General features: G+C 41.1%; 1 protein-coding gene across 3 annotated transcripts in view; it reads left to right on the forward strand.

Moving 5' to 3' along the window:
• RFWD3 (ring finger and WD repeat domain 3) overlaps window positions 1–16,525 on the forward strand; it is a 60,677-nt gene that overhangs the window by 7,106 nt on the left and 37,046 nt on the right. For all 3 annotated transcript variants that reach the window (XM_038367736.2, XM_038367737.2, XM_043495376.1), the window contains exons 2-6: window positions 917–1,304; window positions 3,604–3,824; window positions 6,046–6,113; window positions 6,193–6,390; window positions 9,511–9,602. In XM_038367736.2, coding sequence (XP_038223664.1) covers window positions 919–1,304; window positions 3,604–3,824; window positions 6,046–6,113; window positions 6,193–6,390; window positions 9,511–9,602 — 965 coding nt within the window. In that variant the 5' untranslated portion in view covers window positions 917–918. The remainder of the gene's footprint in view (window positions 1–916; window positions 1,305–3,603; window positions 3,825–6,045; window positions 6,114–6,192; window positions 6,391–9,510; window positions 9,603–16,525) is intronic.

Here is a 16,525-nt window from a genome sequence, read left to right on the forward strand (position 1 = left end):
GTATATAAAGGGGCTGATGATATCAACAGTGTCATGACTGGAGGTATTGCTAGAGTATACTGCTTAGGCTTATACAATACTGGTGAATGTAAGGTGGTGTATGCACAATAGATGGCGCAGCCAGGTGAGGTTCATGGTGAACTTGTTACCTTAACTGAATCTCATTCATTTACTAGGGAACTCTTTATTTAAAAAAAAAAAAAGAAACCTATCCCAAAAATGAACATTGTGAGTCCTCTGCAGCGTGTGTGTGGTGCTCTAGTAATATTTATTTACAGGCATTTCTGTGATGATGATCACATTGAGATGCTCAGATACAAGATCCTTTGAGATCATAGATTAAAGATACTAAGGGCCATATATTATTTAAGCACTGTAGACTGATGTAGCACTTTTTTTTTTTTAAGGGAGGTTTAAATACATAGCATCTGCCAAAATCTCTACCCCAAAATACAAAAATACCCCAAAATACAAAAATACCCCAAAATACAAAAATAATCCGTAAATACATATTAGCTAGTAAAGATACCAGGAAGAACTTCCTAACCCACCTACTCCCATCAAAAGGCTAATTTGAATAGACAGGCCTTGCAATGTGTCATGAGGCTAGAAAACTCAGGCTGTGTTGGGTCAGAGACTTCCAGAGTCGAGGAATCTGAAAATGCTTTGTCTAGCCCTCAAGCAACTGATATATAAATCCAGGGACTGTTAAACTGGAATTCTCAAATCATCTCAGCTGCCAGAGGAATGGACTCTAGAAGCACTGGATCTTAATCCTAAAGGATATTGCAGTCAGCATGCGTCTTTATGCTGGCATGAGTCAAATGTGTCTATACCTTATTTGAAGTGTGGACTTGTGTACAAGTGTTTGCACTAATCCCACATCTTTGTTTTCTCCATCCCATGCCTTTCTCAGAAATGGCACAGGAAGAAATGGAAGTGGATCTCCAGCCAGCAGTTACTTATTCTGTGGAGCACCACGAGGCATTTCCCTCAGAGGTCTCCGGTCATGCTCTACTTTCACTGCCTTCCAACTCTCCAGTGCCCAGTGATGAGGCAGAAAGCATTGTGGTTCCTCCTGCTGATGAAGTGATTGTGGTCTCTGGTGCTGATGAAGTAGTGACAGTTGCTGAGTCTGACCCCCAGTTGCACGCTGCTCCTAGCCTGGATGGGCTGCAGAGGCTGCATGGGGTATTGGAACTGTTTCAATTACAGGCTGCACAACAGATCACACGACAGCCACCAACAAGGAGAACTCGCCGGCGACGAAGAGGTGGTGGATCCCAGAGGACAATCAGTAATAGGTAAAACTGAAATGAGTCAAGTCTGAGTGCTTTTCCCCCCAACTTAATGATTTCACTTTAGGTGAAATCTAAAGTGTCATGTTTCCTATGTTACGCTGCACTCTAGAAAACTAAGTCCATCCCACCTGCATGAGCTAGGCCAAATTCTGTGCATCCCAAGTTTTCAATAACCCTAGTAGGTAATAGTGTGATTCTTCTCATCTGCTCTTTAGACTCTCTTCTGGGAATCCATGCTTTTTGGCAAGACTCTTCACTTGCTGCTTGGATATTGTGATACGTGTTCCAGAAATGCTTACAGGCATAGCCTTTTGTTTGTAAAGCACAGCATTCAGGGTTCCCTCCCCACTCTGAACTCTAGGGTACAGATGTGGGGACCTGCATGAAAGTCCCCCTAAGGTTATTTCTACCATCTTAGGTTAAAAAATTTCCCCAAGGCACAAATCCTTCCTTGTCCTTGGATGAGTACTGCTGCCACCACCAAGTGATTTAGACAAAGATTCAGACCACTTGGAGTTCCTGTTTCCCCAAAATATCCCCCCAAGCCCCTTCACCCCCTTTCCTGGGGAGGCTTGAGAATAATCTACCAATCAGATAGGTAAACAAGGTGAGCACAGACCAGACCCTTGGGTTTTTAAGGACACTAAAAACCAATCAGGTTCTTAAAAGCAGAACTTTATTATAAAGAAAAAGTAAAAGAAGCACCTCTGTAAAATCGAGATGGAAGGTAATTTTACAGGGTAATCAGACTCAAAACACGGAGGATTCCCCTCTAAGCAAAAACTTAGTTGCAAAAAAAAATCCCAAAAATAAAACAACCCAGGAATAAACCTCCCTTTTAGTCTAGGGAAAATTCACAAGCTTAAACAAGATACTCTAATGTATTTCCTTGCTATTACTTACTATTTCTGTAATTTTAGATGTATCATTCAGTAAGAGCTAGATTACTTGCTTGGTCTCTTTCTTTGTCTTGGAGAGAACGCACAGAAACACAAAACAAAAACCTTCCCCCACAGATTTGAAAGTATCTTCTCCCCTTTTTGGTCCTTTTGGTCAGGTGCCAACTAGGTTATCTGAGCTTCTTAACCCTTTACAGGTAAAGGAGCGATTTTTATGCTACCCTTAGTTGTATGCTTATGACAGTCCCCTTCAGCAAACAGTGCAAAAAAACAAATTTGAAAAAGTTTAAGTTTAATTCTGTGCTGAGTGCCACCTGTACCTTAGCTTCAAGGGGGACCCATCAGCAGAGATTTTCATGTTTAACTCTCTCTTTACGTTTTGGCTGTGCAGATCCATTCTAAGTACTGTGGGTTAAATCCTGGCTCTATTCAAGTAAGTGGAGGTTTGGCCATTGATTTCACTGGGGCCAGGATCTCATCCCAAGTGACTAAACACAGCTGTACAGTATGCTCTGGGCTCTCCTGTAGACATAATTCGCTTCCACATATGCAGGCCGTTGGGCAATTACGCAGTCTTGCAAAATTGTACTTGCAACTGAACAATTTTTTTTATTTTTAATTTTTTTTTGATTGGCAAGTAAAATAGCATAAGCTTTCTTCAGTCTAATCATTATTATAAAGTAATTTGGTACATATTTTTGCCATGCCACAATCTTGCAAAGCTGATTAAAGGAAAAAATGGGTTTTTGTGAGGGGCATAAATTAAATTAAGGGATGGGAGTCTGATTATAAGCAGCCAATTTGTTTCTAAATACTGTGACTTCATCTGGGGACCAGGTGATGAGTTCATGTGATAAATCAAAAAAAGCAAAGTCTAGTGGTGAGAAATCAGAAAAGGTGGCTCAGCTGGGTAATAATTCATGCACCATACTTCCTGCCTTTCGAGTCACTTTACCCCCATTTTACAGATGGGGGGGAAAATAAGGCACTGAGGGATGATACTGACCTCCTTCGTAAAGCGCTCTAAGATCTGCTAATAAGAGCTAGATAATGAAACAGAGTCAAGTGCACCACATCTTGTTTTCCTCATTTCCAACCCTGCAAAAAAAATATTCCTTCTAAGTAGAGGCAGATCAGGCACCTGCATTTTCTAGACCTAAGAGGTGAAGCACTATCACAGTTGCATGTTACGTTTGCTTCTTAGAGTTGTTCGTTCACTGCCTTGCCTGGGGATTGATGTTGTTCTGGGTGAGATGTTTCTTGGTCAGTTTGGTTGTATCCCTTGTGTCGATAAACAGAGCCTTGGTTTGTGGCAAAGAAATGAGGATAGAATTTTCTCTTGTACGTTTTCCATCAGTAATTAATATGAAGAAACACTGTAGGTTTTACTCCTTGCTTTTCAGGCCCACGGCACCACTGGATAGTTATTTCATGGTCAGCAGGACCCAAGGATCAACCGCAGCAGCATCTCCATCACTTGAGACTTTGCATCTTCCAGTTGGCAACAGTGGTCACAGCTCAGATGAGACCTTGGAGCTGAGCAACTCTGACAGCAGCAGCTCCACTGAGGAGGAGGATGTGGCAGCACCCCAGGAGGCGGTACCCATAGCTGCCAGTTTGGGAGGTTTGTGCTGGTTTCGCATCACTGGGAGCTCTGAAATGCCAGAAATTCCTCTCACTGCATTTCCACTGTCAGACAGGACAACGTTTCATAAAGAATCTTTTCAAGCTTTACAACAGAGCTTCAAAGGTCTAAGATCAGTATGCTCATGGATGACATGAATGGGTTGCTGCCATAATGCAGCAGTGCATGAATATAATCTTGAGCAAGATTTTTTTTAAAAGCTGTTTACATGCCCACTGATGCCTCTTGGAAATCTTCTTCAAAATAACTAATTTAGAGATTATTCTGTTTTCTACTTTCTGCAGTTCTCCTTCCTCCCGCGATCTTTATTATCAAGGATCGTCTCCAAAACAGAAGGCCTCAATTAATTATTGTAAACCAGCTAAACCAATTTACAGTGGAGGATCTGGCCCAGGATTTTTTATTGCTGAGGAATTCATCTGCTTCAAGTGGTTATTCCTTGCTGCATGTAACGTAACTTCCCTTCCCTTAGCTGCTTTGGGGATGGTGGCTCACTTAGTGGATCACTCGGTGTTTTTCAACCTTTTCGGGTTGGTGTTCTTTATTCAAAAATGTTCATGAACCCCTTAGTTTTTCTTTTATAATAAATTATAATAATGCTCAATTTGCGTGTTTCAAGAGATTGACAGAAAATTCTTGATCTTGTAAGGTAAGAGGATGTGGGCAGTAGGGGAATGAGATTCTTAAATTTTATTACACAAAAAGCAAACACCTTGCAATTGTCTCCTGGGGGATTTTACAGGGTATCAATCTTAACCCACCTATCTCATTACCAAGGGATAGCTGCATCATTTTGCCCCTCCCCCCTCTTTTGCTCTCTATTGTTCTCCCTTCCAGAGCTTGCTGCTTTTTTTTTTTTTTTTTTTTTTTTGCTGTCCTCTTATTTAATCTTCAGGTACCCACATAACATCCCTACTTTACCTCCAAATTCCAGAGTGAACACTTAGGATCAGTAAAAATAAGATTGGTTGTTGGCTATCAAATTGTGTGTGTGGGAGGGTATAGGTTGTGAGGTCCTGCAGGAGTCAGTTTTGAGTCTGGTACTAGTCAACATTTTCACTAATGACTTGGATAATGGAGTGGAGCGTGTGCTTATAAAATTTTGGGTGACACTACAAGGGGGTTGCAAGCCCTTTGGAGGACAGGATTAGCATTCAAAATGACCTCAACAAATTAAAGTAGTAGTCTAAAATCAGCAAGATTAAATTCAATAAATACAAGTGCAAAGTACTACTTTTAAAAGTAAGAATAAAATCCACAACTACAAAATGGGTAGTTACTCATGAGATGGTAGTATTGCTGAAAAGGATCTGGGGGCTATAATGGATCACAAATTGAACAAGTTAACAGTGTTTGTGAAAAAGGTTAATATCATTCTGGAGGGTAGGTAAGACACATGAATGGAATTGTTCCACTCTACTCGGGTCTGATGAGGCCTCAGCTGGAGTGGTGTTTTCAGTTCTGGGTGGCACACTTCAGGAAATATGTGGATAAATTGGAGAGATTCCAGAAGAGGGCAAGAAAAATGATGAAAGATTTAGAAAACCTGGCCAATGGGAAAAGATTTAAAAACCTGGGCACATTCAGACTTCAGAAAAGACTGATGGGGGAGGGCTGATACCTCCTCAGATATGTTAAAAACTGTTATAAAGAGGACGGTGATCAATTGCTCTCCATGTCCACTGAAGGTAGGATAAGAAGTAATGGGCTTAATCTGTAGCAAGGGAGATGTAGGTTAGATATTGAGAGAGTTTCTCTACTCTAAGGTAGGTAAATTCTGGAATAGGCATCCAGTGTTTTGGTTATGGAATCCCATCATCGGAGGATTAAAAACAGGTTGGACAAACACCTCTCCAGGATGGTCTAGATTTACTTGGTCCTGCCTCAGCACAGAGTGCTGGACTAGATGACCTCTCAATGTCCTTTCCAGCCTTACATTTCAATGATTTATGAAGGTGTTACAAAAACACTTTGTTGATTGTGCTAATTAATTATCTTTTTACTTCAGTACATGATATCATTTATACTTCTAGTATGTGGAGTAAAGTTTTTGTTTGCAATCCACATTAGTTACTGCATCAATACTTGTTCTGATGTCCTAGAATACTAAAGTTGCAAAAGAAAATTCAGACTAGAATCCAAGGAAGAGTTCACCAGTTCAAATAAATTATTCTTTCTTTTTTTCCTGTCTACTCTGAAGTTTCTGATCAGGTCCCACCAGAGCATGAAGGTCGTGATGCTGAAGAAGCAGAAGTCCAGCACAAACAGGTAAAGTGAACCAACAGTTCTTGAACAGAGAATAAAGATGGCAAATATTGCATTTCTCTGATCTTTGTTGTTGTTTCAGAGAACTCCACTAAAGAAACCTGATGTAACAGTTCCCACTGTACCATTGGATGAGGAAGAAGGGGACACCTGTGCCATCTGCTTTGAGCAATGGACTAATGCTGGGGAGCACCGGCTCTCAGCATTGCGGTGTGGACACCTGTTTGGATACACTTGTATCATAAGGTGGCTTAAGGGACAGGCAGGGAAATGCCCTCAGGTAAAGTGTACCCTTTTGTGTTGAAACTGACTTGCTCTCGGGAAGCCTCTGGTCCAAATGTGACCATAATTAAGAGAGTAGTTGTTCAGAAGGGAATGACATCAGGGTTTTAAATACTGTACAAAAAGTCCACCATTTCAGCCTGTCAAAAGTAATAAAATCTCCACTGCTTTGAAGTGATTTTCACCAGGATCAGCTCGCACTGTTCATCTGAAGGAGAACTTAAATTCTTAATCTAATTCAGCACAATTTTAGTGTTGCTCAGTGGGTAGCAGCATCACATGTGGGGCAAATAGCAGAATTCAAGTCCTGTTCCACAACTTGGTGTCATGACACTACGGTGCAGTACTGGAGGGGACTGCACAGTTTGGTGCCATTTGTCAGATAAGATGATTGATTACCCTTAATGGAAGTGTCTGGCAGTATTTTAAATTAATGGCTGAGAGCTCTGGTTTCCTGGTCAGGCGTCTAAAGGAGGTTCTAAGGTTCAAGGCTGTGTGAGAACTACTGTTAAGTTCAGGATTGCTGCTGCATTTGTCTACTGTTGCTGCACTCCAATATCCGTCACTTTTTCAAAGGGTGAAAAAGTACTTTAGTCAATCTAATTGTAAGTAAAAAAAAAAAAAAAACCACCTCAGCTTTTGTTCCCTTAGAAATGGGGTGTCAAATAGCTCAAATGCTATCAGATACCAGAGAGAGGTTAAAACATAACCATCAACTTCTTAAACCATTAATGTCTTGTGATTGGATGCTTATAAATTAAAAATTAAGGGATTCAGCCTGTTCCCTACTGTTCACCTAGCCTTTCACTCACTCATTCCTTATACGCTCTCCCCACCTATTTGAGAGATCATTTCCAATATCTGATTTATTTTTACCTTCACATATATTTTTCCAGTTTTTAACAGGGCAGTATTAAGTTTGGGCAGGATTAAGTTGGGTGGGATTTAGCCCTGGTCCACACTAGACATTTACATTGGTATAGCTACATCTTGAGTGTGTGAAAAATGCATACCCCTGTGAGATGTAGCTATACTGACCTAACCCCTGGTGTAGACGTCGGTAGACAGATTCTTCCATCGACCTACCTACCACCTGTTGGGGAGGTAGATTACCTACACCACCTCTCCCATCAGCATAGGTAGTGTCTACGCTGAAGCACTGCAGCTGCATTGCTACAGTGTGTTAAGTGTAGGCGTACCCTTAGGTTATGTCTATGCTGCAATTAAAAAAAAAAAAAACAAAAAAAAACAAAAAAACCCTGTGGCTGGCCCATGCCAGCTGATTTGGGCTCGTGGGGCTCAGGCTGAGGAGCTGTCTAATTGTGGTGTAAAAATTCAGGATTGGATTGCAGTCTGAGCTCTGGAACCCTCCCTCCTTGCATGGTCATAGAGCCCAGACTATAGCCCAAGCATGAACAGCTACACCTCAATTAAACAGCTCCTTAGCCTGAGTCACCTAGCGTGGGCCAGCAGCAGGTTTTTAGTTGCACAGTAGACATACTACTCTAAGTGAGTGAAGTTATGTGGCATTGGGAAACAGGCTGGATCATTTAACTGTTCATTTCTGGTGGTCTTAATGTTTTGAGGTTTTAAAAAGCTGTAAAGTTGGTTGGGTTGGGGGTTATGGTTTTGCAGTGTAATGTTGCCTCGGTGTTAGCTGCACTCCTCTGAAACATAGTTTCACTCCTAACTCTGTTAAAACTATTTTTTTAGATCAAGAATAGTGTTCAATTTACAACACAGAGCCAACCGTCGCTTCCTATCCTTCTTACCTGAGGGCCCAAGCTCTCAAATGAAAAAGCCATTGTATAGTTTTTCCAGATTTGCTTGCTTTGGAGTGGGATTCCTGCTGAAGCCATCTGGTGTTTTACGCTGTAGTTCAACAAAAGGATTCATTCTTCAAATCTGCCTCTCTCTTCTCATCCCTGTCAAACCTGTGTAACTTTTTTCAGAACAAAATCCTCAGAGAGCATTCCTCAGACTTGGACTTCTGTTCTTAAACTTCTGTGATTTCTCATTCTTGCTATCACTTACTTCTCTCTCAAAGGGAGGAGGAGAGATGCTCTAGGAAACACAGTAGTTGATATCCTGAGTGATTAGACTTTTGGTGTCTATTATATATACCTGCTAAACATTCTAGTGGTGCATTATGTATTTTTGTGTGATGATCTTAAGGATGCCTAAGGCTGGTTGGTGAGTTTTCTAGTGACATAGCTACCTGAGAAGTGTCTGAGATGGGTTTCTTGCTCTAAAGAAGAGATGAGCTAGCCCTGGGGTTTTTACTCTGCAGTCCCAGTTGCTGTATTCTTTAACTGATTTGTACATAATTGCTGTGCATGTGGCTTTGTAGAAAAGGTGGTTTGAGTGCAAGTTACTATTATAGTTTTAACATTCTAGATCCTACTAGTGACCTCTGGGTGCTAGAGAAGCAATCGTAAGCATTTACTACTCTACTCTACACACTCAATCTTTTGCCAGACATGGAAACAGTGACCATGATGTATGTCTTTATACTACTAAATAGTAAATATACCTGCATTTAAAAGACATGAAGTAATGTGGGATTCCCCAAAGGCTGCTTGATATGGTCTGTCTGTAGTCCCTTTTATCTGATGCCAACAACACATTTTCTAAACACTAAGCCTTGCAATCCCCCCATCAGGGTGGTATTAATGCAATTTTACAGATGGGGAAACTGAAGTACAGAGAGGTTAAGTGACTTTGCCAACACCATATAGCACGTACATGATAGAGTTGTGAATAGACTCAAGGAGTACCTGATTTTTGCTGCTCTCAAAGTAGAGGTGGGGACTATGTTTGCATGAGCATTTGAATTTATCAGTTGTCTGGCTGTCCTGGGTACTTGGTGGTTTTGAATCACAAGACCCGGGGCAGCAGAGGAATGTTTTCTGAAAGGTGAATGCTGCACTGGAAAATCAGATCTAGAATTTCAAAATAGCTGTCCTGATTAAGATTCTAATGACCCAAGGATAGCAATGTTTGAAGGGGAATTTCAAAATATTTAACATCTGGGTTTAACAGAGTGGGGAATATTTAATTTGGGTTTGAATTGAATGTTAATTTCCTAGGGATAAACTGCACCTATTTTTTATTTTAGTGCAATAAGAAGGCTAAGCGCTCGGACGTTGTGGTCCTATATGCCCGTACTTTGAAAGCACTGGACACCAGTGAACAGGAGCGCATGAAAAGGTATGGAGCATACACCTCTGATGTACCATCTCTGTCCCACATGCACATGCTGTTGTGGAAAACAAGTTGGACCATCTGTTTGGTTCAAACAGCCTGGGGTCTTTTATTGAATACAAGCATGCAGGGAGAGGGAGATAGAGATGGTCACACACAGGTGCCACCCTGGTCTCTCTGCCCTGCCTGTATAATACCAGACTTGTACAAGTCCAAATAAAAGCCAAATGATGCATTTCCTTACCACTCAAGCATTATTAATAAAGCCTTATAAGGAATTAATGGAGGGGCAGTTTCATAATTAGCACAGTGCTGACTCACTGTGTTGTTATCTGGATCTACGGTTTACTATGGCAGTGTTTTGACTAGGGACTTTTGCAGGGTGGAGGGTGCATATAATGGATAGCTAGGGACTTTTCCGGAGGCCCTTTGGCTCTTTTCTAGTTAGAGATTGGCCTAGTCCATTATCTGGGTCAAATGCCACAGCCTAGTATATGTAAATGCTTTAGCTTAAGCCAAGTCTTACAGGATACTCTTGCGTTACAGTTTTTGCATATGTTGCATATAGTGCATAGATTTTGCTGCAGAATGGGATGGGGTCAGTTTCAACATCAAGGTTAACAGCAATTTCCCCCACAATGCCTAAGAAAGAAAACTGATTTCATGCAGCCCGACTCTTACCTAAGCCTTTTTTCAGCTATGTTTCCTGAAACTGGCTTATGCACTTTGTCTTAACTGCGAGTATCGGTATTATGGATTGCCTTAAATATGGAGATCATGCTGTGTTCAGCATTTGTTATCTGGAACAAAGGATCCCTATTAGAATTGAATTCTTGTGTTTTGTGTCTTTGCACATGGTATTGAGAGCTGACTAAAGCAAGCTTAGGTGGTATATGTTAAAACACCACAGCTGAAGAATGTGCTAAGTCCTTCCAAACAAACTGCTAATTCATCTTTAATGTGATATGAAGCACCTTGTCCAGAAATGCAGTGAGGGTGAACAGTAAACTTTAACTTTATCTCTTTACGTATGAATTAAAAAGTGGTCTCATCTCATTATCAAAAATGTATTATGATAGGGAAACTGATATTTTGAAGTCAGTCTTTCAACATCTAAGCTGAACATTTAGAATTCATTATAAACCAAAAACCGGGACAAAATTAGCCATTGTAATTTCTACGGAGTAAGTTCATGTACAGTGTTAAATTTCTATTATACACAACTACAACTAGTATAGTAAAATCCAATAAAGGTTAAAGGTTGCAGAATCCCAGGTCCTTCCTAAATCTTAGTATTGCTGAGCAAAACATCATTTCAGCTTCCTTAGATCATTTTCCCTTTCAGAAAACTCTTTCAAACTCTTTTTTCAACTCTGTACTTATTTAAAATACCACTACCATGGTGAAACTTCCAGGTGAGCTCATTATCTCCTAATATAGCTTTCCTGTGTTACCCTATCACAGAAATGAGTGAGGAAGGAATTTTAACTGGCATTCTGTGACCGAGGGCCACACTGAGGGTACTCAATTAGGGCAAACTGCAAAGAATGGGGCAGCCAATCTCCAAAGCTGATGGATATTCCAATACTTAGGTTTACCAAGCCAGCACAAACCAGCTTCTACAGTAGCTTACTTGCTTCACAGAAGCCAAAACACAGTTCTCTTGTAGCAGCCCAGCCTTGACACCCAAATCGATGAGGATTACTGAAAATCGTATTCATCATATAAGAAAGTTCTACCAATCCCAAAGGATTTGACACATTACCTCCCAAATTAATGAATATTTCAGATCTTACCCGAATACACACTACAGCCAATTCTTATTAACTAAACTAAAATGTATTAAAAGAAATGAGAGTGAGTATTGGTTAAAAGATCAGTATACATAGACATGAGTACAGTTCTGAGATTAGTTTCATAGTGGAGGCAGTGAATTTTGTAGTTGCAAAGAGTTCTTTCAGAATTAGTCCACAGGTTATAGTCCAATGTTCATATTCAGGATGATCCAGGTGGGACGGGAGATTGAGTTAGAAGACCAAAAGCTTCCCCTGCATGAAGCATCAAGCAAACCTGAGATAAAAATAATCAGGATCCAAGAGACCTTTATACAGTTCCAGGCCTTCTCTTGACAGCATAGGGTCCTTAGGCGAACCATAGGCAATATTGAGCTTTTGAAGTAGACCTATTTCCTAAGTATCACTGGTAATTAGCTACATGAATTAATATAAAGCAATTGCCTGTTTTCCATCATTAGCAGTGATTTGCTATGCATTTCAAAGAGAGATCAATAAAGTGATATCACTATTTACAGTTCATTTAAATGCTAAGATCTTCTTTTGATCTCTGAAGTAACAGAATACAGCATAGACAGGAACTCTTGGGTTACATTGTTAACCTCTAACAATATATTATGTAAAAACACAAACATTATCTACCAATATGTCCCAAAAGGTTGAATTTGGATCATTTATCCTGCAAGATGCTTAACTCTTTCTGGCCATGTGTCACACGTGCCATTGCCTGATGCTGTGTTTTTGATTTCTGTAATGTTACAATTCATTGTGAACACTGGATGTGATGTTGCAAAACATGGTATGGAGGAGATTTTAAATAACACAAATGGCTGTAGGGGTTCTAACTCAGACTGAAAGACTAACTGCTATTTGTGTCCTTGAAAATCTTCCCTACAGGCTGTACCTTTTCTGCTGCTGCCACCCTCTCCTGCTGACCATTCATGTCCTCCCCCCCCCCCACTTCACTGCTGCCTTCCTTCCAGTGTAATCACAATCCATCCAAGATATCTGAATTCCTCTCTTTCGTTAGGCTCAGAATGCCAGGGTAGGAACATAGAAGTTGATAGAATACACATCCTTAACTCTGCCCTTTTGCACCTATGTGCTCTTAGTCTTATGTTTATGTTCATATTTGATTTCTCAAATTCAGTAAAGCTGTTCTTTGACCTCTAGATACATGGATATGTATCTAAAGCCATTATCTTTGAAAACTTGTGGCAATCGGGGGAGGTCCCAGACTTTTGGAAAAGGCAAACATAGAGCCCATCTTTTAAAAAAGGGAAGAAGGAGAATCCAGGAAACTACAGACAGGTCAGCCTCACCTGAGTCCCTGGAAAAGTCATGGAGCAGGTCCTCAAGGAATCCATTTTGAAGCACTTGGAGGAGAGGAAGGTGATCCGGAACAGCCAACATGGATTCACTAAGGGCAAGTCATGCCTGACCAACCTGATTGCCTTCAATGTGAGATAATTGTCTCTGTGGGTATGGGGAAAGCGGGGAACGTGAGATATACCTTGACTTTAGCAAAGCTTTTGATAAGGTCTCCCACAGTATTCTTGCCAGCAAGTTAAAAAGGTATGGATTGGATGAATTGTCTATAAGGTGGCTAGAAAGCTGGCTAGATCGTCGGGCCCAATGGATAGCAATCAACGGCTTCATGTCTAGTTGGCAGCCAGTATCAAGTGGAGTGCCTGAGGGGACAGTTCTTGGGCCAGATTTGTTCAGTATCTTTTTTTTTTTTTTTTTTAAATGATCTGGAGGATGGGATGGATTGCCCCCTCAGCAAGTTTGCAGATGACACTATGTTGGGGGGAGAGGTAGATACACTGGAAGGTCAGGATAGGGTCTGGAATGACCTAGACAAATTGGAGGATTGGGACAAAAGAAATCTGGTGAGGTTCAATGAGGACAAGTGCAGCGTCCTGCACTTAGGATGGAAGAATCCCATGCACTGCTACAGACTAAGGACCAAGTGGCTAGGCAGCAGTTCTGCAGAAAAGGATCTCGGGTTTACGGTGGACAAGAAGCTGGATATGCGTCAACAGTTGCCAAGGACACTAACTACACATTGGGCTGCATTATTAGGAGCCTTGCCAGCAGATCAAGGGAAGTGATAATTCCCATCTATTTGGCATTAATGTCACATCTGGAGTACTGTGTCCAGTTTTGGGCTCCCCAATACAGAAAGGATGTGGAGAAATGGGAGAGAGTCCAGCAGAGGGCAACGAAAATGATTAGGGGGCTGGGGTGCATGACTTACGAGGAGAGGCTGTGGGAACTGAGCTTATTTAGTCTGCAGAAGAGAACAGCGAGGGGGGATTTGGTAGCAGCCTTCAACTACCTGAAAGCGGGTTCCAAAGAGGATGGAGCTCTGCTGTTCTCAGTAGTATCGGATGACCGAACAAGGAGTAATGGTCTCAAGTTGCCGTGGGGGAGGTCTAGGTTGGATATCATGAAATACTATTTCACTAGGAGGGTGGTAAAGCACTGGAATGGGTTACATAGAGAGGTAGTGGAATCTCCATCCTCAGATGTTTTTAAGGCCTGGCTTGAGAGAGCCCTGGCTGGGGTGATTTAGTTGGGGTTGGTCCTGCTTTTGAGCAGGGGGTTGGAGTAGATGACCTCCTGAGGTCTCTTCCAACTCTAATCTTCTGTGATTCTATGATATGCAACTCATAATATCATTAATATAGATATTCGCTATAGATGTTTGTAATGGAAACTTCCTTAATATCAGCCCCGATATTGAAACAAATGCAGTTGTATTTTGCTTTTTACACAACAAAAAACATGTGACAAAATCACAGACGTGCAGTTAGGTCCCACCTAGTAGTGTTTACTAAACAGCTGCAAACATGAAAGCCTACGTATGCACATGCTGCTGCTCTGACTGGTTTGTAGCAGCTTCTGAAACAGAACACAGTAGCACTAAAAACTCCCAAATTATTTAAAGGGTTACTACTCTATTCCTATATGCTACATACTTGCCTCCCCCCCCCATTTAAAGGACACTTAAAAGAAAAGTTACAAATGTGTTGCTGTCAAAAACTTATCACTAAATATACAACATGGCATAGATTAGTCTGAGAGGTGGTTTATGACATCTCTGGACAATGTCTTAGGCATCACAACAGTATCTGTACTTTTTGATGTAGCTGTATTAGTAACTTCTTCCTGCTGTTTAGTATTAGGGTCACTTGTAATAGAAAAAAGGACCCGAGGCTCACGGTATTATTACAAAAAGAAAAGGAGTACTTGTGGCACCTTAGAGACTAACAAATTTATTTGAGCATAAGCTTTTGTGAGCTACAGCTCACTTCCTGTAGCTCACGAAAGCTTATGCTCAAATTTGTTAGTCTCTAAGGTGTCACAAGTACTCCTTTTGTTTTTGCGAATACAGACTAATACGGCTGCTACTCTGAAACCTATTACAAGTGAGTGTCTGGCTGTATTGTAGGCTTGTTAATATTCAGTACCTGTTGAATTCTTGCATAGAAAATGTACAGAATATTTTTTCCTCCATATTTTGTTTTATTTTGGGATTGATGGAAAGGGCTCGTCTGTCTTTAGAAAAGTAATCAAACAGTCCTTGTGAGCCACTAGATAAAAGGTCAGTTAGTTATGCATAACTGAGAGCATAACAAAGGCCCCTCTGTTATTCACCTCCCATAAATCATTAGGAGGGCAACTCAGATGAGAGAGCTGTTTATGCACCCCCCCCAAAACAAACAAACCCAACTTGCTGTGACGGGTTGGGTCACAGAAACCCCCTTGGGACTGCCACCTGATGTGCTGGGACTACCTTTGATCCTGTTTTCCCTGGCAGCTTGGGACTTCAGTACCTTGCCTAGTTATGCCAGACATGCTAGCCTGCTACAAACATAGACCCAGGTCTGAACCACATCCCCCAAAAGCTGCAGGCTTAACTGAAAACCGCTTAAGAAGTGCTCCTGTCTCCAACACCCAGGTACCCAGTTCCCAATGGGATCCAAATCCCCAAATAGCTTTTACTCTGTATAAAGCTTATACAGGGTAAACTCATAAATTGTTCGCCCTCTATAACACTGATGGATATGCACAGCTGTTTGCTCCCCCAGGTATTAATACTTGCTCTGGGTTAATTAATGAGTAAAAAGTGATTTTATTAAATATAAAAAGTAGGATTTAAGTGGTTCCAAGTAATAGACAGAACAAAGTAAATTACCAAGCAAAATAAAACAAAAACACGCAAGTCTAAGCATAATACAAAAGGAAACTAAATGCAGGTAAATCTCATCCACAGAGGTGTTCCAATAAGCTTCTTTGTCAGACTAGACTAGATTCCTTCCAGCAATCACTCGCACCCCTGTAGCTACTGTCCTTTGTTCCAGTTTTTCAGGCATCTCTTTGGGGTGGAGAGGCTATCTCTTGAGCCAGCTGAAGATAAAATGGAGGGGTTTCCAGGGGCTTTTATAGTCTCTTGTGGGTGAAAACCCCTCTTTCTCCTGTGTAGAATCACAGCTACAAGATGTAGTTTTGGAGTCACATGAGGAAGTCATCTGTCCATGCATGACTCAGTTCTTTACATTGTCTACATGTTAGTTTGAACGTCCCCAGGAAAACTTAATGTGGATTGGCATCTTTCAATGGGTTTCAGAGTAGCAGCCATGTTAGTCTGTATTCGCAAAAAAGAAAAGGAGTACTTGTGGCACCTTAGAGACTAACAAATTTATTTGAGCATAAGCTTTCGTGAGCTACAGCTCACTTCATCGGATGCATTTGGTGGAAAATACAGTGGGGAGATTTATATACACACACAGAGAACGTGAAACAATGGGTTTTATCATACACACTGTAAGGAGAGTGATCACTTAAGATGAGCTATTACCAGCAGGAAGGAGGAAAACCTTTTGAAGTGATAATCAAGGTGGGCTATTTCCAGCAGTTAACAAGAACGTCTGAGGAACAGTGGGGGATGGGGGAGAAATAACATGGGGAAATAGTTTTACTTTGTGTAATGACTCATCCATTCCCAGTCTCTATTCAAGTCTAAGTTAATTGTATCCAGTTTGCAAATTAATTCCAATTCAGCAGTCTCTCGTTGGAGTCATGCAACCCATGACAATAGATATCTGGGGGCAGGTGAACGAGCGTCTG

This window comes from Dermochelys coriacea, chromosome 12 (assembly GCF_009764565.3).
Source record: "Dermochelys coriacea isolate rDerCor1 chromosome 12, rDerCor1.pri.v4, whole genome shotgun sequence".
Classification (NCBI taxonomy): domain Eukaryota; kingdom Metazoa; phylum Chordata; order Testudines; family Dermochelyidae; genus Dermochelys; species Dermochelys coriacea.